The sequence below is a fragment of the Rhinolophus ferrumequinum genome, chromosome 8 (genome assembly GCF_004115265.2).
Source record: "Rhinolophus ferrumequinum isolate MPI-CBG mRhiFer1 chromosome 8, mRhiFer1_v1.p, whole genome shotgun sequence".
In the NCBI taxonomy this organism is placed as follows: Eukaryota; Metazoa; Chordata; class Mammalia; order Chiroptera; family Rhinolophidae; genus Rhinolophus; species Rhinolophus ferrumequinum.
Window position 1 is genome coordinate 16561379 of NC_046291.1, and position 22501 is coordinate 16583879.

Consider the following 22501-nt stretch of genomic DNA (forward strand, 5'->3'; position numbering starts at 1 on the left):
GATGGTGAGGTCAGAATTTTAGTAACCACTTACTGAGCGTATATCACACGTTGGGCCTGTGCTTTATTTACATTAAGCTTAATGGGGTTAAGAGAGTGACGGTAGAGTCTAGCAACATAGTTTTGTTTTGTTTTGTAAAGCTTTTTATTGGGGAAGGGGAACAGGACTTTATTGGGGAACAGTGTGTACTTCCAGGCCTTTGTTCCAAGTCAAGTTGTTGTCCTTTCAATCTTAGTTGTGGAGGGTGCTGTTCAGCTTCAAGCTGTTGTCCTTTCAGTCTTAGTTGTGGAGGGCGCAGCTCAGCTCCAGGTCCAGTTGCCATTGCTAGTTGCAGGGGGCGCAGCCCACCATCCCTTGTGGGAGTCGAACCGGCAACCTGGTGGTTGAGAGGACGCGCTCCAACCAACTGAGCCATCCGGCAGCTCAGCGGCAGCTCAGCTCAAGGTGCTGTGGGACTCGAGGAATTGAACTGGCAACCTTGTGGTTGAGAGCCCACTGGCCCATGTGGGAATCGAACCAGCAGCCTTCGGAGTTAGGAACATGGAGCTCTAACCGCCTGAGCCACCGGGCCAGCCCCCTAGAAACACAGTTTTAATTCAGCTCCATCTTACTAGCTTTGAGATTTTGATCAAGTTACCTAATCTCTTTGTGACCTGATTTTCTCATCTGTGAAATTATAATAATAAAAGTATTTCCACATAGGGTTGTGAGGGATCACATGGGATACTGCACACGATGTGTTTTGCAGTGTCTGGTAGATATTAAGCACTGCATAAATGTGACGCATCCTGATATGTGCACACACTCGTCATATCTAACCCTACCCCAATCCCGCAATGTAAATGCATTAGTTAAAGAGGGGCTTGGCTGCTGTAACAAAGTTTCCATTTGCGAGTGGCTTAAACAAGATAGAGGTTTATTTCTCCTTATAACAGTCCAGAGGTAGACAGGTCAGCATGGGATTGGGGAGGGTCTATCATATTCAACCTGCATCTTCCGCCATTAGGTTCCAATGGCTACTGCAGCTCCCACCATCAAATCATAATTCCAGTCAATAGGAAGGGAGAAATCAACCCTTTTCTTCTAAGGACACCCTTAAAGCATGCGTATAACATTGCTGCTCAGATCCCATTGGCCAAGCTTAGTCACATAGCCACCCTGTCTGCAAAGGAAGCTGGGAAATACACCTTGCCCTTAGCTAAAATTGTGGCGATTCACTAGTAGAAGAAGGGGAAAATAGATATTGTGCTGCTAGAGCCCAACATCTGTCCACCCCTTCCTTACAAAGGGCACATTTAGCACCCCTCAAAGGGAAGCAAGGCAGTGTTCTATCCAGACCAGGTGTGGATAGAACAGGTACATGGTCTAGTACCTGTAAACCAAAAGGCAGGTAATCTGGCCCTCTTATTCCCCATAGACAACAGTGGGAGAGGAACAAGATAAACTCAATTAAAACCACCCCTCAGGGAAGAATGGCAAACACCTGGCAGTCACTAGATCTTAACCGTTACTAAATCCGGTTGGGCAGGGATTGCAAAGCCTCTTCCCCACAGTGGGGTAAATTCTTGGGCAGTGCATCTGGCCACCCCTGCTTCTGCTCTCTGGGAGGATCTCCCTTTTCTCCTCTCCTCTGTGGCCTCTGGGAAGTTTTTCCTTACCCAGTATCCTCTGCGGCTACCCTGAGAACACATCTGCCTTCTTGTAGACCTTAAAACTTTCAGAACCCTCTTCTTGCTACGGCAGATTTGGGGCAGTGGGAATAACTTTGGGGGGATGGGGTGAGGTGTCAAACCAGGCCTTGCTGACCAGATTTATGGTTTCTTTGCCAATACAATCCCCTCAACAATCTTAGAAGGCTTCTGACCGGTTCCGTATTTGAGTTGCCACAGACAATGGTGTCATTATTTTCATACTTGAATACTCTGGATTTGGTGGACTTTCTATTATTTCTCCAATGTTGGTAGCTACCTTGAGGGCATCTAAGTAAAAACATGCTTGGTGGTGAAGAGAACTTCCTTATTTTGCCCACTGGGCCGGCTTCCACTGTTTGCTGAACAGGGTGTGCTTGAGAAAGGTTTGGGACCACAGGCTCAGCCCTTGCTAAGCCTGCCTCTCCAAAACTACCTCTTATAACGAGCCTGAGTACACCTCTCTTGTAGGACTTTGCTAATAGCAGCAAGCAGCAGCCAATGTATATCAATAATCTGAGCATTTCCATGAGTGTTTCCAGGCTCTGTTAGCATACGCTTTACTTTCCAAGGTATCATGGATGACAGACATGCCACATGTTTTGCTGTACTATATAACAATGGTCACCGGCTTAGCAGCATGTAGTATTTTTCTTTGCTATCTACTCTCCAGTCTCTAAACTGATGCCATTTGTTAGAATACATGTTTCGTTGTTGTAGCAAAGACCCAATTTAAGAATGACTTAAAAAATAAAGTTTATCTCTCTCTCTCTTATAGTAGTCTATAGACATTCCAAACCTGGTAGGGTGACGCTGAATCCCTTAATAAGCATCTTATATCTTGGGTACAAGATAGCTGCACTATCTCCTGCCGTCACATTCGCATTCCAGGCAGCAGAAGGGGAGAAGGAAGAGAGGAACTCATGCTTCTTTCTCTTAAGGCCTGACCTGGAAGTTGCTCACATCACTGCCACTCACATCACATTGGCCAAATTTAGTCAGAAGGCCATGTTTAGCTGCAGGGAAGGTTGGGAATTTGTCTTTATGATAGGCAGACATTCCAGCGAAAATTCAAGTGGTTCTATTATTAAAGGAAGAAGAGAAAAAGAGATACTGAGACAACTGGCAGTCTCTGCCATCAAATGTTTTTATCTTCATTTTACATGTGTGGAAACAGGTTCAGAGAAAACAAACAATGCCTGCCAAGGTCACATGGCAAACGAACAGTACAGCATACATCTTAACAGGTCCTCTGACTCCAAAATGGGCTTTCCATCACATCCAGTCAACAAATTTGGTCATCAGTGTGCCCACTGTTTATTTAAAAGATATTCACACATGAATAGATAGATAAATGCCAGCCCAATGTACATTGAGATGTGTACACAGAACACTGGGTATCAGCCCAATGCAGTGAGGGTGATGCAATCAGGGCAGGCCTTCTCAAAAGGAGCCCGTTACTGGCCCTGTAGGTGGTCCATGTCTGAGGAGGAGAGGAGCATGAAGTACTGCAGGAGAAGGCAATGGTATGAGCTGAGCCTGTTCTGTTTCTGGCTTAGCTGTGAAGGTGGCCCTGAGCATAAGGGAGTGGGGGTTTTCCAGGTCCAATGCATCGCACACCTCCAGGGATGGTCCACTTGAGGTGTCCCATTAGCTGTGCCTTAGAAGTTCCGTCCTCTGAGACCAGACAGGAAGAGGCCACGGGGATCCCGTGGAAGGAGAGCTGCACTCACCCCCTGTACTACCCAAGACACACATGGATGGGCAAAGTCCCTTCTCTGCTCTCTTCTCTTCCACCCTCCCCACAAGTAGGACAGGGGTTTTGAGAGATGACAGGAAGTATGTTCAATAATTTCAGAAAGAAATCCAGTAATCCATTACCGAGTGGCTGTTCCAAGGCCAGAGACTGAGATGGAAAAAGCTGAAAGGAGGAGAGGAAGGGAAGGGCGGAGAGAGGAGCTAGAGCAGCTGGGTCAGCATTCCTGATCTGGACACTGACTCAGGCCCCAGGAATGCCAAAGAAGGGGGGGTGGGCAGCCGCCAGAGCTGGGCGGGGATCCTGTTGGCACCAGATGTAGGGACAGCACACACACACAACAGGATTGGGGATCTGGGGCTCCTGCATACCTGGACCTACCTCCAAACGACAGGTAGAAACAGGTGTCTCTCACTCTGTGGACAAGTGCAGGCCTGGAGCTCTCAAGCCCACCACACACCTTCAAAGTGATCATCATAGCTCCCCAACTGCCTGAAACCACCCACTCCTCCATCAGAGAGAGGAACAGGCTCCTGGGACTCAAATGGGGACATTGCCATATATTCGTCCCTCTTCTGGGACCACCCTCAAACCCCTTATCCCTAGCCTCCCAGCTGGCTGCCACTTGCCCTTTCTAACTCCAGCACCACCCATGACTGAAGTTTGTACAAGGAGGAAAGTTAAGCTCAACCTGCCTCCATTTTATCCTCCTTTGGCATCTGACAAAGATGAGAGAGGCCCTCGGAGAAAGCCAGGACTCCAAGCCCACCTCCTCCTAGCCCCAGTGCCCCCATAGTGTTTCAAGCCACCTCCCCTGCCGGAGGGAGAGTTCTTCCCACTTGTCTGCAGAGACCCAGGAGGCAGCCCAGGACCAGACGTCAAGATCCCAGGTTGCCCCTTTCCTCCCCACCCTGCCCCCAGGCTGCTGAGTGGGTGGATTCCTCCCTCCCCACTGCCTGACACCCAGTGAGAATCTGATCCCGGAGGGCAGGGTGCCAGAGGCCGGGCCCAGAATAGTGCAGCCCAGCCAGCGTCGCACACTTGCTCTCTGTTGGTCCGGTTGGCCGCATGGAGCCCGAACTGCGCAGGGTACAGGGGCTCTGGGGACGCAGTGAGTTGGGATAGCTGAGGCCAGGGGACTGAGAGCAAACCACGCTGTGTGTGTGTGTGTGTGTGCGCGCGTTTGTGTCTGACCTGGATTTTCTCTGTGTACATGAGCACATGGGTGTCTGTGTGTATATATTCTTTGTGGACATGAGAGTATGTGGTTCTTTGTCTGGGAATGGTTTGAGTGTGTGTCAATGTTTGGGTACGGGGGTGTGTGTTTATATGTGTTTGTGGGGTGGGTGTTTATGTGTTTCTATATATATGTGTGTGTTTGTGAGGTGTGTGTGTGTATATGCTCTCGTCACGCGGTGGCAAGAGAAGGGTCTGTGTTTCAGAATGGAGGGCATTTTCCCAACCACTTCAGACCCTCTTCTCCCCACAGAACCCATCCTGGAGCAGCCCTCTGGGACCCAAGCATCAAGGTAGGTGGCACGGCCTCCCCCCCATGGCCCCAACCTCTTTTCTCACTTCCTTTGTCCCCCACCTCTCTGGACCCCCAACTTCACCCACTCCACTAGCCTGGCTTTTGTCTTCCTCCCCTTTTCTTTCTTTGTTCCTCTTTGTTTCTTCTTTCTCCTTTTCCTCACCTCCTCCTTCCTCTTTCAAAAGAAGAGAAAGAGGACATAGACCCTAGTTCTGATTTTATCACCTAATGGCTGTGTGATCTGTGGGAAATTGCTTAACCTCTCTGATCTCAGGTCCCTCGTTAGTAAACTCGGGATAGTAATAATGCCTCCTTTATAAAATTGTTATGAGGTTTGAATAAGAAAAATGTTGGAGAAAAAATTTTGGAAGCTTGCAAATATTAAATATTATTATTAATAACATTGTCATTGATTTTGTTATGTTACTCCCTATTAACCAAACAGGCCCCATTCCCCCTTCCAGAGATGAGCTTCCTAGAGCAAGGAAATAGCACTTCATGGTCATCACTGGCCATGACCACCAGCTCAAAAAGGAGTCGTGGGAAACGGGGGGCCAAGGCCTCAAGATGGACAAGGCAGGAGGCTGTGGAGGAAGACGAGCTGCCAGGCCTGGGGGAAGATGAAGGTGAGGCCAAGGCTAGTTCTGGTGAGACGGGGGGTGGGGGGGAAGTAAGGGGGTGGGCAGGGGCAGGGGGGGCACTGGGGAGTCCCAGGGCCTGGGGCCCGGGCTCTGCCCTTGATCCCTTCATTACACAATGTTAGACCCTACCCTCATCTTGTAGCCTCAGTCTCCCCACATTGGAAAGGACAACTGCATTGAAGAATCAGGAATCCAATAAGGGTTACTCAGGACAGAGCCATTGTCTTGTGTGACTCCCTGAGACTCAGCTTTCTCATCTACAAAATGGGGCCCACAAGACCCAGGCGTTCTGAAGCTGCTGTGAGGCTAAACTGGGACAGCAGATGATACGGTGCTTTGGAAGGTGGCATTACTGTCCTCTCCCCCCAAACAGGTCCCCAATCCAGGCCAGCTACTGAGTCCATTGGGCTGGAGGCCACATTCCCCAAGGAAACACCCTTGGCCCAGGCTGCTCCTTTGGCTGGGGTGGACAACCCACTAACAGAGTGGGATATCCCCCCCACTGAGTGTACAGCCTCAGCTGCTAGCTCCAGCACAGACCATCTGGAACTGGGCAAAGAGTCGTCAGTCCCAGCAGCCTGCAGGTACGAGCTTGGCCTGGTGGAGGAGAGGCCTGCTCCATGCCCGTCCCCTCAGGCCCCGTTACCGAGGCAGGGCTGGGACGACGAGCTGCAGAAGCCGGAGGCCCAGGTCTACATGCACTTCATGCAGAAGCACACCTGCTACGATGCCATGGCAACCAGCTCCAAGCTGGTCATCTTCGACACCACGCTGGAGGTGAGGCCATGGCTTTGCTCACCTCCATCCTTGCAGGGCTGCAACCACTGCTCACACCCTCCAGGACACCCTGGCAGGCCAGGCTCCCCTGCAAGTCCCCTTCCAGAATTCCTTCTTAGCACCACGGAGACCAGCGCGGGAGGGCTGCTGCTCTCTGTGAGCATTCCCCAGCTGTCATCACAGCTCTGACACTTAGTATCTGTGAGATCTTCGGTCCAGCACTTTACCTGTCTCATCTCTAAAATGGGGATAGGAATGCCTGCTTTGCCCTGCAAGTTTCGGAGGATTCCTGGGACAGCCCAGGATAGATGGGAGCACTTTGTGAGCCCTGAACTACGTGGAAGACATTGCAGAATGGCTTAGGACAAAGCACAGGGGACTCTCGGTACCAGATAAATAGGATGAGCTCTGGGCCCTGCTCTTCCATTAGGCTGAGCTACAAAATGCCTATGACTCCATCCCTGTCGTCATGTATAGTAGAGCAATGTTTCCCAAAGCATAATATGTGTGTCGTCCACAGGACATGATTTGATTCTAGTGACATATGAATGCATATATTTATGTTCGTAGCTTTGCATTTATTTTGACATGTATTAGAAAAATACAACCAGCATGTTTAGATAGCATTGCCTAGGATGAGGCCAAAATGAGTCAATGTAAGATGTATTTAGAGAAAAATATTTTGTAAATGTTATGTAAATAATTATACCTCTGGTACTTAGATTAGCAAAATTATGCTATGTGTGTCTGTACATATATGACTTCTGAATAGAAACACCGAGTTACATCCTGCTGTGCCTGGTGAGGGGGTCAGCTCGGTGCCTCTGGCCACCAGCAGCCTTATCTCTTTAGCAAATGTCCCAACAGGGTCATGTATGGTGTGCGTACGGCATGAGAAAGGCAGGCTACTCGTGTGGAGGAAAGCACCATCGAGAAACCCTGGCTGGGACAGGGGACCAGTGAAGGGCCGCGAGGGACTTACCTGTCCACTGTTCTCCCTGGTCCTAGATCAAAAAGGCCTTCTTTGCCCTGGTGGCCAATGGTGTCCGTGCAGCCCCTCTGTGGGACAGCAAGAAGCAGAGCTTTGTGGGTAAGGAGGGGCTGGGAGGCAGAGGTGGTGGGGAAGGGAAAGGAGGGACCTTGTGAGGTGGTTCTGTGTTCAATTTCCCCGTTTGTGAAAGAGTTGTGACCAGCTGACCCCGCCCCCCCAGCCCTACTGCCCAGTGGTCTCAGGTCATAGATGCCAGTAGGAAAAGAGGAAAGGGAACGGAAGAAATTAGGAGAATAGAAATGGATGTGCAGAGGGGGGGAAAGGAATTAGAGGGAAAAAGGGAGCACCCCATGTCTCAGGCACAGAAGAGGCTGCCCTACTCCCCTCTTCCCACAATTCCTACTGTGTCTCAGTACTAGGACACTGGCGGGGTGGGGGAGGGGAGTATGACCCCCTCCACCTGCCTCCCACCTCAAGGCCCCAGGCCAACACTCCTGTACCGCCCTCAACTCTGCAGGGATGCTGACCATCACGGACTTCATCCTGGTGCTGCATCGCTATTACAGGTCCCCCCTGGTGAGGAGTGGGCCGGGAGCCCCGAGGGCACCCCTCTGGGCTGGGGGGAGGGAGTTCAGGGAGCCTGCTGCCCGAAGGGCCCCGCTTTGACTTCTGGAGTCCTGTCTATGTCTCTAGGTGCAGATCTATGAGATTGAAGAACATAAGATTGAGACGTGGAGGGGTGAGTGGGCAGAGGGGACTGGAAAGGGACGGAGGGTGTGTGGGTGAGCATGAGGCCAAGCACCTGAAGGAAAGAATGGGGGAGCGGAGGAAGGATGACAGGGAGTCCCGGGGGCCTGGGGGACCGCAGGGGGAGGCAGGGCGGCCAGGTCCTTTGGCCTGACTCCGCTTTCCCTGCAGAGATCTACCTTCAAGGCTCCTTCAAGCCTCTGGTCTCGATCTCTCCTAACGACAGGTAAGCTTCCCCAACCACCCACCTGGTCACCACGGCCCACAAGGCAGCCTTGGCTCCCTGTCCTCCCTTCTAGGGGGCTGGGGTGAAGGGTGTCTGTCCCCAGGCTGCCTGGGGCTCACTGCTCCCACCTCCGCAGCCTGTTTGACGCCGTGTACACCCTCATCAAGAACCGGATCCACCGCCTGCCTGTCCTGGACCCGGTCTCAGGCGACGTTCTCCATATCATCACACACAAGCGGCTCCTCAAGTTCCTGCACATCTTTGTGAGACTAGGGCAGCCCCGGGGTGGGGGGTGATCTGAGGGGCTAAGCAGCCTTCAACCCTAGGGATGGAGGAGGGGGCAGCTGGGAGCCCTGGGGGCTGCACCAGCCTGATCGCACCACCTGTCGCCAACCCAACCAGGGCGCCCTGCTGCCGCGGCCTTCCTTCCTCTCCCGAACCATCCAAGATTTGGGCATCGGCACATTCCGAGACGTGGCTGTGGTGCTGGAAACGGCACCCATCCTGACAGCTCTGGAAATCTTTGTGGACCGGCGCGTGTCTGCTCTGCCTGTGCTCAACGAAGCTGGTATCCAGACCCAGAACGGGGCTCAGGCTGGGGCGGGACGGTGAGGGCGGGGTCTCTGTGGCATCAGCTCGGGGCCCAGGGTGGAGTCAGGGTTAGAAGTCTCTGCCTGCTTTGAGCCTTGGACCTGTTACTTAGCCTCTCTGTGCCTCAGTTTCCTCATGTGAAAAGGGTCAGAGGAATTACATGATCATTTCTTGGGTAAACCATGGTTGTAAATGATTTCAAGGTTGAAATCGTCACAATGAAGCTAGAGATCAAGAAGTATGGTAACTTATTTTTGATTATGAAAAATTTCAAAAGTATAAAAATGGTAGAAAAAACTATATAATGAATCCCACAGGACCATCGCCTGAATGAACAGCTGTTAATATAGTGCCATTACCAGTTCTTTTCCTTTCCTTTCTTTTTGAAGTAATTTAAACTACAGACCCTGTCATTTCACCCCTACACACGTCAGTCTATATCTCTTAAAATAAGTGTATTTCCTATGTCATCTAACAAAACTATAATCTATTCATATTATCTAGTATCCAATCCTAATCCTCATTTCCCAGTTTTCCCCAATAAAATACTTTTTACCAGTTGATTTGTTCAGACCAGGATCAGTTAGGGTCTATACCTCGCATCTGCTTCTTTTGACCCTTAAGTCTCTTAATCTGGAACAGTGCACTCCCCACTCAATTTTCATGACACCGATGATGAAAAGCCTGGGTCAGTTGTCCTATAGAATGTCCCACCTCCAGATTCGTCTGTTTGCTTTCTACAGCTGGTCCTTACCTTGTTCCTCTATTCCTGTTTCCCGTAAACCAGAAATTAGATTTAAGTCTTGATCAGCTTCAGGCTATACCTTTGAGGCTAGAAAAGTTCAGAGGTGATGCCATGTACTCATATTGTGTCACATCAGGAGACATGATGTCAGGTTCTCTCTCTCTCTCTCTCTCTCTCTCTCTCTCTCTCTCTCTCTCTCTATCTCTATCTCTCTGTAATGCTGTTTGATCTGTGGGTTCTGATAGTAGCAGCCTGATGCTTCATTACAAGCCAGTAGTCTGGGGGTGGGGAATGTCAAGTTCATTCATTCCAAAAACACACCCCAAGGCTGGCCCAGCTCTGATCCCCGCTCTGATCTGAACCTCTTCCCTGTCTTTCTCTCATCCCACGCGCCACCCCTGCAGGTCAGGTCGTGGGCCTCTACTCCCGCTTCGATGTGGTGGTAAGTGCCGCTTCGATGTGGTGGGGAAAGGAGGGGAGCTGGGGGTGCCGCAGGGAGGCTGTGGGCGTGAGCAGCACAGGCATCGGTGGACCAGGGGGAACTTGACAGGTGTGTAGGAGACGACATCCGTGGGGCTGGCGCCGGGTGGCGGGGGTGAGTGAGAGCGGTACTTCCCTCCCTACCTAGCACCTGGCTGCCCAGCAAACCTACAACCACCTAGACATGAGCGTGGGAGAAGCGCTGAGGCAGAGGACACTGTGTCTGGAGGGCGTCCTTTCCTGCCTGCCTGAGGAGAGCTTGGGAGAAGTCATTGACCGCATTGTCCGTGAGCAGGTAGCCTGTGCCCGTCATACATGCTCCCAACCCCACAGTCCTTCTCATGAGTGGATCCAGCTCTCCCCACACGTCAGGCATCTGCCCTGTCCTCCCATCTCATGGCCAAGCTCTTGGTGTCCACATGGGCCTGCAACAGGTCCTGTCCACAGGGTCCTTGTGCCATGGGCTGCGGCCAGTTAATCACCCCAGAGAGATCAGAACCACCCCTACCTGGTTTCTACGAGACACTCCCTTGCTCCCCCAGTTATGTCAAGCTGCGGCCCTCATTCTCGGTGCCCACCTCGTTGCTGCCGTAGCCGCATGGCTCTGCGCTCTTACTGAACCCCTGTGGACCCGCAGGTACACCGGTTGGTGCTAGTGGATGAGACCCAGCATCTCCTGGGCGTGGTGTCCCTGTCCGACATCCTTCAGGCGCTGGTGCTCAGCCCTGCTGGCCTGGACACCCTCAGTGCCTGAGAAGATCCGAATCCTCACACCCAGGCCGCCTTCCACAGCCGAAGCCAATGAAGGGAGCCAGGGGGCTTGGCCTTCGTCTTTCCCCACACCCTTTAGCTGGTGCAGCTCTGGTTCAGGTAGGCTCCGCCCTGGACCACTGGCCAGCGCCAGCCGCTTGGTCTCACTGGGCTCTCAGACCTCAGGTTGGGGCACCCTGAAGATGGGCTGGCCCAGCTCCTAACGGAGCAGCCCCCTGAAAACTACAAGTGTCGGGATTCACTGTGGGGCCGTCGCTTTGTTCCATTCGCAGTGGAGGTCCTGGAGGCCCCCATAAGGAGGGGTGCGCAGGGGCCAGGGTACAGGCAGGGGCAGTGTGATGTGACTTTAGCTGTTCTGGGGAGACTGACCGGTGGTCTCACAATTCAATTCCCACCTGCTTGGAATTCCCCTACCGGAAGGAAGCAAGTTAATAAACCTGTGTCGAAAGGAATTTCCCTGCTCAGTAAGAACCAAGGCTAAAAGGAGGGAGCTTCTGCCTAAGCCCTCATCTCAGTATATTTGACATGATCTCAGACGTTTTCCTGGTAGTGCATTTGCAGAAGGGTGGGGGCAGGGCTTCCACCTGCTTGGCAGTGGATAACAAGACTGAGGATTCCCTATTGGAAAGGCGACCATCCCTCCCATTTAACCACCGTCTTCCTTCTCTTTTCTTCACAGGTTTCTCCAGCCCTCCCTAATTGCCTTTGCCCTGCCTATGCTCCCAGAAGCCCTCGGGAATGCCCAGTGCATTATGGGATGATGAAATTAAGGACGACAGCTGAGTCAAGCCTAGAGGTCCCTGAATCAGAGGCACTGGATTACCCCTGGGCTGACTGCTCCGTGTCCACCCACAACACTTTCCCCCACCTGGGTCGTGACTGGACCCAGTGGGGAGGCGAGCCCTCGGCCCATGGGTTTAGTCTCTGGATTCCTCGGCTTCTGGACTACTCTGCCACTCGTGTCCCAGCTCCTGGAAGTCCCAGCTGTTCTTCCTCCATAGGAACCGCCGGAGTGGCTCTCACAACTTTGCCACTGCCCTCCTACTCTCCCTGCGCTGTCATTCCCTGCTAGGGGCACCCTGGCGTAGCAGTTTTTTGTAGAGCTGCCCGTTGGAGAGGGGTTCTTCCTCCATTCTTGTCCTCAGCTCTCACCAGCAGTGTTCTCAGTCCCCAGTGATGGCCCTGTACTGAGAAAACTAAGGATGAACGATCGAGAAAACAAAAAGAAAAAGAACAACCCATGAACTTACATTTTATACATTTCACTCAGAAAATGCTAGTCATTTGACCTGAACTTGTGGCAAGATCCCTGCACTTTCTGAATTCAAAGACAAGAAGGAAAATCTGTAATTGGCAAGTGCTGCAAGTGGCGTTTCTTTTGTGCGTTTCTTTTTCATCCTTTATAACAAAAGCATAAAGAAAATATTAGCTACTTACATAGTAGGTACAATTCACTCCATAAACTCTAATCTGCAAGAGACATCACTCTATTTTTCTAACACTGAATGTAATTTCTATTATGAAGCCCATTTTACTAAGTGATAGAAATTAATCTCGGTGAGTTTGGGGTTCCACTCATCTTTTCCAGGAGTTAAGTTCAGTGAGGAGGGCAGGCTTTCAGTAGTGTAAGGCTTTGTTCCTCAGTTAGCGTCATTCATCCACGCCAGCACCTGCTAAAACATCCCTGTTCCATCTGGTTATCACTTGGTTGGTCATTGGTGGGCATGGCCCCTGCTAGGTGGTCCCTCACTCCTTACCACAAAACCCCTTTGAACCTGCCTGCTCTTGGGGCATGAACATATTCTAGCTCCTGGCCCTGTACCCTTCTGGGCTTCAGGAGATCTGGGGGGCTGTCCCAAGCCCATCTGCTGAGATGGACAGCAAGTGGCCTATTCTACTCTTGGCCTTGCTGTTTTCCCAGCCTCTACCCAGGAAACTTGGGGCCCAGGGTTCTACTATCCTTATTACCTCTGGGGTATTTGTCATTCTCTCCCCTTCTTCGGACACAGCTCCTTCTCAGAGACCCCAGAAATGTCTGCACTCTTTACTTACCCAATTCCCACCAGCCTGTGGAATCTTTACCCGGAGGGAAAAGAGGGGTCTGTTTTCTTTAACCCATCATATATTCTCCCAAATCCACCGTGTGTGTCTTGAGTTCTTGCTACCCACCTTGAGGGTCAGGCTTTTGAAATTCCACAGCCAAGACCGAGCTTCTGCTGTCACCCCTCCCCCGTGGCCACGGACACTGCAGGTCTAGCTGTCCAGTGCGGAGAGGGAGGCTAAAATGTTTCGAGTATGCTCTGACCCCACTGACCTCACAGAACAGCAGCGTGGAGACACTCATGCTTGATGGGTCAGGCAGTAAACGAAGGCATTTTCTCCTAGAGTCTCAGATTCCATGTCAGGTTTTGCTCTAACCCACCAGACAGGTGCTGGCTCGGCTCTGGCCCTACCTGGGAAAGTCCCCTGTCTTGGGCTCCAGTGGGAGGATGGGATGGGGGTGCCTGCTCACTCAAGTGACAGTGTCCTTGATGAGCCTGGGGCAGGCTGCCTGTAGCTGCGCTGGCTCTAGGGAAAGTGCAGCAGGGTCATCTTTGGGGGGCAGTGCCCTGTTGCTGTGTATGACCCGATCACCAGAGGTCACAGCACAGGCTTCAGGTGAAAGGGCAGCCCGAGGAAAGCGCCCTGACAGCAGATATGTGTCTCCCCTCCTGGGCCCACCATCCTGAGGATCTAGCAGTTCTTCCCCCAGGAAGAACTTTCTTTCAGTCAAAGGTGTATCTTACTTGCTGAATTAATGTTTACTCTTCTGCAGTTATGCTAGATCCTACTGTTCTTCTTTCCTTATAGAGTCAGGTTGGGGTGAGTTATCCTGTGACATCCCTACACTGTGGGAGCAGCCCAGAGTCTCTGAGACCCCAGACCCTGGACGTGTGCCCTGTCACTGGCCACTGCTGGGCTTTGTGCCAACCCTCAAACGAGAGCTGATGCTTTTCACCCACCAGGGAGAAAGTTGCAAGGGAAAGACCCCAGCTATTCCATCACATCCATCCTATAGCTGTCATATGTGTTTGAAGGGGTAACTGTCAAAGAAAGTAATTTTTTTCATTTACATTAAATAAGTCTTGTCCAGGCATTGTGATGGAATCTAAACTGACTGAGACTGTTTTCAATCCCCAAGATAAGCAAAAGAACTTCATGTACACTTATGGTATATGCATTTTTCTTCAGGAATATTCTATTTCAATAAAAAATATTTTAGAAATTAAAAAAAAAAAAAGAGCCTCTAGGATCAAGAGAAAACCTCTTTGGCCATGCTGTGTTTTGTTTTTCTCTGTTCAGGGTAAAAGTCTTTGATTCTATTCTTCTTCCCAGAGCTGTGTCTATGAGCAAAATTTCGTAGCTGTGTTAATAGCTCTTTGGCTCTGACATCTTGTACAACACAATGTCCACTTGTCACTGACGGCACAAACTTTTGGGGGACAGCCTCTGAGGCTGTGCCTACACCCCACCAAAGTGTGAGGGCATACAGGCTGCTCTTTCATGAAACCTCCCAAGGACATCATTACGTCACCAAACGGCTTAGGTCTTGTTTGGGCTCCGCATTTCTGATCTCCGTTGGAGGTTGGGTTTTCGGCCCTATACATGGCCAGCAGGACAGAGCTGCCTCAGACCTTCTGTGGTGCCTCCAGAGGGATTGCTTACATCGGCGGCTATTTCTACGAACTCACCTTCATAGATTTTTATTTTTCAATTGAGATGTAATTCACATAGCATTTCAATTCACTCTTACACAATGTGATATATAGATGATGTATTACAGAATTGTACTCCTCAAATCTATGTCACTTTACTAACAATTGTCACCCCAATAAACTTTAATTAAAAAAAAATTCACTCTTTCAAAGTGTACAATTCAGAGGTACTTAATATATTCAGACTTGTGCAACCATCACCACCACCTAATTCCAGGTATTTATCATCCAAAAGAAACGCCATATCCGTGAACAATCACTCCCCATTCTCCCTCCCCCTCAGCTTCTGGCAACCACAAATCTACTTTCTGTCCCTATGGATTTGCCTATTCTGGACATTTCATGTCAATGGAATCATACAAGCTGTGATCTTTTGTGTCTGGTTTCCTTCATTAGCATAATGGTTTCAAGGTTCATCCATGACGTAGCATGAATCAGTACCTCATTGCTTTTTTACAGCTGAATAATATTCTATCCGATATACGAGATCTTCATAGATTTGAATGGGAATTAGCCTACACATTCATTAACGGAGCTGCAGATCATGAACGCTGACACTCTTGGACAGATGCTACAAAACCCAACCCCAAGCCACATCACACCACCCAGCTTCCCCCCACCCAGGCGCCAGCACTGAGGGGTTCACGTGGCTTGGACAGCTCAGCCCCGGTGGTCTGTAGGAGCAGTACACTGGGAAAGGCAGATTTTTGCTTTGTTTGACATGGTGGCAGAGATCCTGGTACCCTCTGCACCCAACCCCCACCCTCTACATTTATAAGGAGCTCTCACAGGTGAACCCCTACACAGGTAGAGTCGAGACCCATGCCTTTATCATCAGGAATTCCTTCCAATTCTCTCCAGGATTCTCTTCTCAATATGGAAAGCTCAGTATCCTCTCCCTCTCCTTCCCTGTCCTGCAATCCCAGTCTCTTTTCACTCAACAAACATTGACTGATCACGTCCTCAGTGCTAGACACAGAGTTAGACATTGGGCTCCAAACTGAAAGGAGCTTGATTTGTGCCCTCCAGGAGGTTTCCAGCTGGTTGGGGAGACAAGTCAGGTCTATAACAAGATGAACAGCTGAGTGCTCAGTTCTGTAAGGGGTGGGGGAACAGGAAAAGGCCCAAGCTTTTTTCTCATGCTCACCCAGAGAGGTCAAGGAAGGCTTTGCAGAGGCAGTGACATTTGAGCTGAGTCCTAAGGAAAAGTAAGTTCTCTGGGATGACATGACAGTTGGTGAAGAAGATGTTCCAAGGCAGGGGGTATCAAGTACAAAGTATGGAGGCCACAAAGAGCATAATGTGCTCGGGGAAATACAAGGAATTTGGGCTCAGCCATGGAAAGAGTATCTGGGTAGGGAGGGTGAAGGGGGAGAGTGGAGGGCAGGGTGCCAGAACATGAGTCTTCTAAGCCCCAGTAAGGACTTTGGACGTTGCCTGAGTGCTAGGGGAGCCGCTGAAGGATTTTAATCAGGATAATTACATGCTTTTTTTTTAATGGGCTCAAACTCAAATCCCCACAGACATAAGAAACTTGACTAGTTTTCTATGAGTCAGCAGAAATTTACAACTGGGACAGGGATGTATGAACTTGGGACTCACTGATTTCTCACGCTTGTGATATGGTAGCCCGGATCTCAATGCCAACGCACTTTTCTGCTAGTTGGCTTTTGGTATTAAAGAGGCTTGGAAACTGAAAACTACAATCCCTGACTCTCCTGCGGCTAGAGTTTCAGGTGGAACCTAGGTTCCACCTCTCAGATGTACGTGAGAAAGATTTGGGAGGTGGTAGTGAGGCAGAGGCCATGCTTTTGCTGTTCCTGCTCTTTCGGTGTCAGGGACAGTCTGGAGGCATTAGCAGAGGTCCAAGCCCAGGGGCCACTGGTTTCACAGGTATTAAGAGGCAGGAGCAGGGAGGGCATCCTTTTTTTTTTTCTTTTTTTTTTCCTAGCACAGACCCAGGAGACATGGAGTAGCTCCCAACCCATCCTCCCGAGTGTGGGCAACGTAGTGCTCCCCAGGGTGGGTGCTCCGGGGGTGTCCTAGGAGTCATTCCTGTAGGCCTCGCCTAGAGCTCTTCCAACAATTTGTGCAGCACCTCACTGCCTCCATCTAAGCACTATCTGTTCAAAACAGGGGGCTGCTCTCAGTGCCCCCGTGGGAGTCTCTGCAGCTCCTACGTTGGCAGGGTCTCAGCCAATGCCAGGCGAAGCCGAGGCCTCTCCATGAGGTCTGGGAAAGCAGATGGTGTTCTCCGTTACCATGGAGGGAGGAGACTCTGCCTCACACCAAGATTCCTAAGTGGGGAGAGTGTGTTCCTCCAACACAGAAAGGGGGTTGGCCTCTGGGTCGTCAAAAAGAATGAAAAAGGTCTCCAATTATCAACAAAAGTCCCTTTATTCTACATTTTCCCCAAGGATAGTAATGTGACAAAGGCGTGGGCTTTTATCCAAAGGGGAGATATGACAAATGATAAAAGTGGCAAAAGCTCAGGGTTCTATGGGATATGCACGGAGCTTGTCCAGCCGTTGGCATCTGGGAGCACCCGTTTTGCCCTCCTCATCTGAGACCCAGCGGTGGCCAGGAACTACTTACTATGCCAGGGCCGGGCCTCTAGGGTGGCAGGGGCCCCACTCAGCCCTGTCTCTGCAGGAAACGCAGCCCCACCTTCTTATGAGGAACCAGGACAATGCGGGCCACACTCTTCAGCTCCCCTGTGTCAGGGGCCAGGGCCACCTCATAGTGCTGCATCAGCTGGGAGGCAAACGCATACGGGACAGTTACAGCCTGTGATCTCCATGCACTGCCCTCCTCTGCACGCTCCCACCCTGTGCCTCCCTTCCTTTCCTCCCCACGACCTCCTTCCCTGCTCTCTGGCCCGTACACCTCCTGCCTCTCCCCACTCACCCTTGCCAACAGCAGCTGCATTTCTAGCTCTGCAATCCTACGGCCCAGGCAACTCCGAACGCCATAGCCGAAGGGCACAGAGCCGAATGGGTGTTGGACCCCGAGGGTATCAGGCTGACTTTTCTTCAGCCAGCGGTGGGGCTGGAAGCTCTCTGGCTCAGGGAAGACGCTGGGGTCCCGGGATACCACATAGTGGCAGAACACAAACTGGGTCTGCAGAGAAAGAAGGGGCAGTGTATCAGCTTCGGGCTATGGGGCACCCCTGGGAACCCCGGCTTTCTCGCCCCACTCACGTTCTTGGGGAAGAGGAAACCACCAACTTCGATTTCTTTTTCCGTAATGACCCGGGAGTTGATGGGGACCACAGGGTAGAGACTGCAGGGAAAAGGAGGTGCAGGCCTGCCTCTGGATCCAAGGAGGGGCAGAGCACCCGCCCCTGCGATCCCCCCTTGCTGGTGCCCCAGGCCCCTCTTCCCGTCTCAGCCCTCACCTCAGCCCACCACCCCCACTTCCCACGCCTGTGTCCTCCCACACACACAGACCCTGTGCTCCCGAGACCAGCAGCCTACCGCAGGGTCTCCTTCAGCACAGCTTTGAGGAGGGGCATGTGGGCAAAGTCCTTGTGCTGCGGGACCTGCCCGGCTGGCACCACGCCCACTACCTCCTCATGCAAGGCCGCCTGGATCTCGGGGCTTTTTGAAAGATGGTACAGGGCCCACGTCAGCGTGTTGGACGTCTGGGAGGCAGAGTGAGAGATGGAGTGAGGAGGGAGTTCTAGGAAAGGGCCAGGTGAGTGGGTGCGTGCAACACGTGGGAGAAACACGAGCTTGCACAAGCATGACAGACTGAGACGGGAGTGCATGGGGCCTCCATGCTAAACGCGACTCCACAGTGGGCCGAAGACCAACAATGGAGAGTTGCATTCTAACAACAGAGGAGGCTGTAACAGAGAGAAAGCCAACATGACAAGAGACTGGAAAGAGATCCTCCAAGAAGATGCTTGTGGATAAGCTCTTCAACTCGCCACTTAAAGTACAGCATGAGAGAGTTGGATTAGATGAGACGAAACTTCCCAGCTGTCCGAGAGACTCCAGGAGGTGACAGAATGAATCCCTCTTACAAAAAGACAACCCCTGCCTACCTCCGTTGGACTGAATGACCCTGTGGGGACAGAGTCCCAGAGAGCAGTTTCCAGGCTCTCGGTCTCACGTGGAAAGGTGCTGGCTCGGGTAGTAGACGGCCATCAGCTGTAGCTAGTTAGCCATTGGCCACTGATATAGCTGCCGTGGCTATGCTGGCGAGGGAGTTGGTTGGTTGGCAGAGAAGCGGACGGCAGAGTGCGGATCATGTGGCTCTTGCTTCCTGTGTCTCCAACACAGCCGGCAGCAAGAATATAGTGGTATGACTTCCCTATCCGTGGCTCTGTCGTTGTTCCTTTTTGGCCTCGCCATATCCTGCGTTCTTACGCGGGGAGCGGGAGCTGAGTCCCTGCATTACAGACCCCCTTCCCATTTTCCTTCTAGATCTACATCCACGTTACATAAAGAGAGGCAGGGATCTGGAGGGAGGCAGGTCAGGTTCAGGTGGGGGATACCGGGGAACTGGTTCAGGATGGAAGCTTGGAGCCCTGGTCTCCTCGTCAGCCCTCCCCACGCACCGTGTCTACTCCAGCCATGAGCAGCTCAGGGAGGCTGCCCATGGCCTCATCAGGACTGAGCTGTCCGCTGGTCAGCAAGAAGTGCAGGTAGCCAGATATCTGGACCCCATCTGGACCCCTAGTCTGTAGCTGGGTCTCTATCTCCTTGAGTTTCTCATCAATTAGCTTCTTCCCTACAGGGACAATGGAGAGCAGGGGAAGACAAGGTTAAAAGTCCTGATCTCCAAGAACCAAGAGCCATTCTGACAGCTGGTAGCATGAGGGTAAAGATTTTGGGAGAGACTATTAGTGTATTGACCCTGGGACTTATCCCCCAACTTTCTTCCTTGGAATCCTCACCAAAAGAGAAGATGGTGTTCCATCCATCCAGGTATCGCCCCCAGAAGGGCAGCACGGGACGGGTCCACTTGGGGAGGAAGGTGGCATAGACTGAGTTTTGGAACATGAGCCCAACAGATCTGACGAAGGTCGCGGTGTCCTGGGGGATGGAAGGTTCCAGGCAGCCAATACGTTTCTCAAACAGGATGTAGCAAATAGCTGGCAGGGCACAGAGGCCATCACAGAAGGCATTGCCATGACACACAGAACCCAGGGGGCTTTGAGGAGGGTGAACACAACCTACCCCCAACCCCTGCCCCGCCAGCCCCTCTCCCAACAGGTACCTTCCAAGGCAAAGTAGTAGAAAGAGTGAGCCATGTCAGGCACCAGGTCCCCAGAAGCACTCTCCGCCCGCTGCTGTTTCAGTCTCGTCATGAAGCTGTCAATCACCTCATTTAGAACATCTGTGTAGAGCGCAGCCTCCGCTGGCTTTAGCATCCGCTGGTTCAGAACCTGGCGCAGCTGGTACCAGCGCTGTCCTTCCCTGCAGGGAATAAAGGGGCAGCACAAATGTAAATATCTGATGGGGGTTAGAGTAGAGGGCACCTTCCCACCCTGAGACCCCTACAGAGTCTAGGAAAATCTCAAACTCCTAGATCTTAAGTTATAGAATGACCCAACTTTCAAATGACAGAATCTTTGAATCACAACTTCAGAATCTCACTACCACAGAGTATGAGTGGTTAAGGTGGGCATCTAGAATCAGATTTCCTAGGGGCAAATCACAGGCATGATGAATACTGGCTGACCTCCCCCGTGCCTCAGTTTCCCCTTCTGTAAACTAGGAATAATACGAGTGCCTATCACAGTAGGGTTGTTCAGGTAATTAAAATGCTTAGATCTGTGCCTGGCACGTGACGAAGGCTTAATGGATGTTGACTATGGTTCTCTTAGAATGATATAACTTCAGGATCTTCTGTATGTGGAATGAGAGGAGCTGCAGTAGTTCCAGTCCGTGTGTGTGGAGGATGAGGAATAAAAGGGATGAAAGTTAGGGTTCCTGGGATGCTCAGATCCCTGACCTTCATGCTCTTCTTAGCTCAGCGGGCCAAGGGGATAGGGAGCACCTGGCTGGTGCCCCAGACCTCTCGCCACAGCCATCTGGTAGGTGGTTTGGTCCCCATTTTGGTTAGGCAGGGAAGCTCATGTCAGTGGGTGCACGCTTCCCATGGAGGGGGGCTTAATGTTCAGGGGCTGCCCCCACTCTCAACTGTCCCCCAAACCTGTTACCTTTCCTAAGCAAGCTGGGGACAGGTCCAGTTTTTATAAGCTAGTTACAGAATAATAGGTACAATATGGTTAGAATTTAACAGGAAGAGAGGAAACCCTATATATCCATATGCATATTTGTATGTTTCTACATGAAGTAGGGAAGAATACATATCAAACTGTCAGGATTACTTAGAAGGGAGTGGGATGGGAATGGTAAGTAGGGAGACAATATTTTATTATTGGAACTTTTACAGTAAATATTACTTTTTAAAAAGAAAAACATTCAATCAAGTATTTTAAAAAGAAAAATATTAAAAAGTCTTAAGTCAAGAATCAGATTTTTTTTATTTTTATAAATTATTTATTTAAAGGAACCTCAAACCCCAGAAGTTTTCGTTATTATACTGGGGGAAACCTGCAAAAAGATAAACTAAAAGTGTTGCTGAAAAAGAAATGAAAACTAGAATAGACCCATTTCTCGGAACCAGGTTATTGCTACTTCTCCAGGAGTAAAATTCTCCAATAGTAGGAATCAGATTTGAAGAACTTAAATGAGAGCATTTCTGTGGTTGATAAAATATTTCTCAGGGAAACAAGGCTTCATAAAATGAGATTTAAAAATATGTATGTTAAAACAAAAAAAAAAAACATCTTATTATCATAGTCTAGCAAAATAGATTTTCAATACATATATTTAATATATGGTATAATATATTTAGGAAACTGGCTTTAGAGTGAAAAAGTGTAAGTAGATGACAAAGAGATGTACATAATATTGAGCTCCAAATCTAAACCTGAGCCTTCAGCTCCAGAGGTGACCTGACTTGGCGAAAGGCCTGAGATCCAAATCTTGCCTTCAGGGTCTGACATCGAGTTAAAGAGCTCTTGAAGAAAAGTCATTCTCTAGTCTCTTCCCAGAACTTTGAATAAAGGGCCCAGGAATTGTTAAGTTCTGAAACTGTCCACCTGTGAAGGAACCCGAAAAGAAGAAAGAAAACCATGCAATGGGAGAATGAGTGTATAGGCATCAAAGACAGATGAAATGAAAGAGTTTGTTTCCTTTCCCAAAGTGTCAAGGCAGTTAAGTTCTTGAATTCCAGAATCAGAGATCTATTCCACCACTCTCTCATTGTGTCACCTCTGGCAAGTGATGCAAAAACCTCTCTAGGCCTCAGTTTCTTCATCTATAAAATGGGAATAATAATACTATGTCTCCTTCATTGGTGTGTTGTGAGGATAAAATAATGAATATACTAACGAGACTAGCCCAATGCCTGGCATGTCATAAACACATAGTTACTTGTTATCATTGTTGCTGCTACTATTGCCACCATCAGGATCCACTTTAATCCCTTAAGAAATAACTAAGACATGGACATCAAGCAACTAGGGCAAAGAAAAAGCTATTCATTGTTCTTGGAGCTCTGTTAACATACTATAGCAAAAAAAAAAGTCCGTCATATATCCAGTCACAACCCGTGGCATTGGGAATGGCTTATCATCCGTGATTCTCAATTATTTACCTCAATTGGCATACGGGTATATAACAGACTCAGCCCATCCTTCAATTGGTCACGGCCAAAATAATCTTAACTTTTCTAAGTACGAGATATAACTTGAAGACTGAAACCCACACCGACCTCTCTAT

The 22501-nt window shown here is 50.3% G+C and overlaps 2 protein-coding genes across 3 annotated transcripts in view; one reads left to right on the plus strand and one right to left on the minus strand.

The window, feature by feature from the left end:
- The first annotated feature begins 4870 nt into the window (after positions 1-4870).
- PRKAG3 (protein kinase AMP-activated non-catalytic subunit gamma 3) lies at positions 4871-14130 on the plus strand. Of its 2 annotated transcripts, none has more exons than XM_033112240.1 (13): positions 4871-4973; positions 5440-5601; positions 5990-6393; positions 7402-7483; positions 7902-7960; positions 8078-8123; positions 8303-8357; positions 8494-8620; positions 8760-8925; positions 10098-10135; positions 10322-10468; positions 10811-11043; positions 11624-14130. In XM_033112240.1, the coding sequence occupies exons 2-12, from the start codon at positions 5442-5444 to the stop codon at positions 10925-10927; spliced, it is 1401 nt and encodes a 466-aa protein (XP_032968131.1). In that variant the 5' UTR covers positions 4871-4973; positions 5440-5441; the 3' UTR covers positions 10928-11043; positions 11624-14130. The 2 variants fall into 2 exon arrangements, with proteins under 2 accessions (XP_032968131.1, XP_032968130.1); XM_033112239.1 differs by having other exon boundaries at positions 4882-4973; positions 5421-5601.
- Positions 14131-17072: 2942 nt separating this feature from the next.
- The window catches only part of LOC117025889 (sterol 26-hydroxylase, mitochondrial), a 30663-nt gene continuing 25234 nt past the window's right edge, over positions 17073-22501 (minus strand). The window contains exons 3-9 of the mRNA XM_033112238.1: positions 19926-20125; positions 19603-19800; positions 19264-19436; positions 18176-18342; positions 17900-17981; positions 17607-17819; positions 17073-17453 (exon numbers count right to left, since the gene is read on the minus strand). Coding sequence (XP_032968129.1) covers positions 17334-17453; positions 17607-17819; positions 17900-17981; positions 18176-18342; positions 19264-19436; positions 19603-19800; positions 19926-20125 — 1153 coding nt within the window. The 3' untranslated portion in view covers positions 17073-17333. The remainder of the gene's footprint in view (positions 17454-17606; positions 17820-17899; positions 17982-18175; positions 18343-19263; positions 19437-19602; positions 19801-19925; positions 20126-22501) is intronic.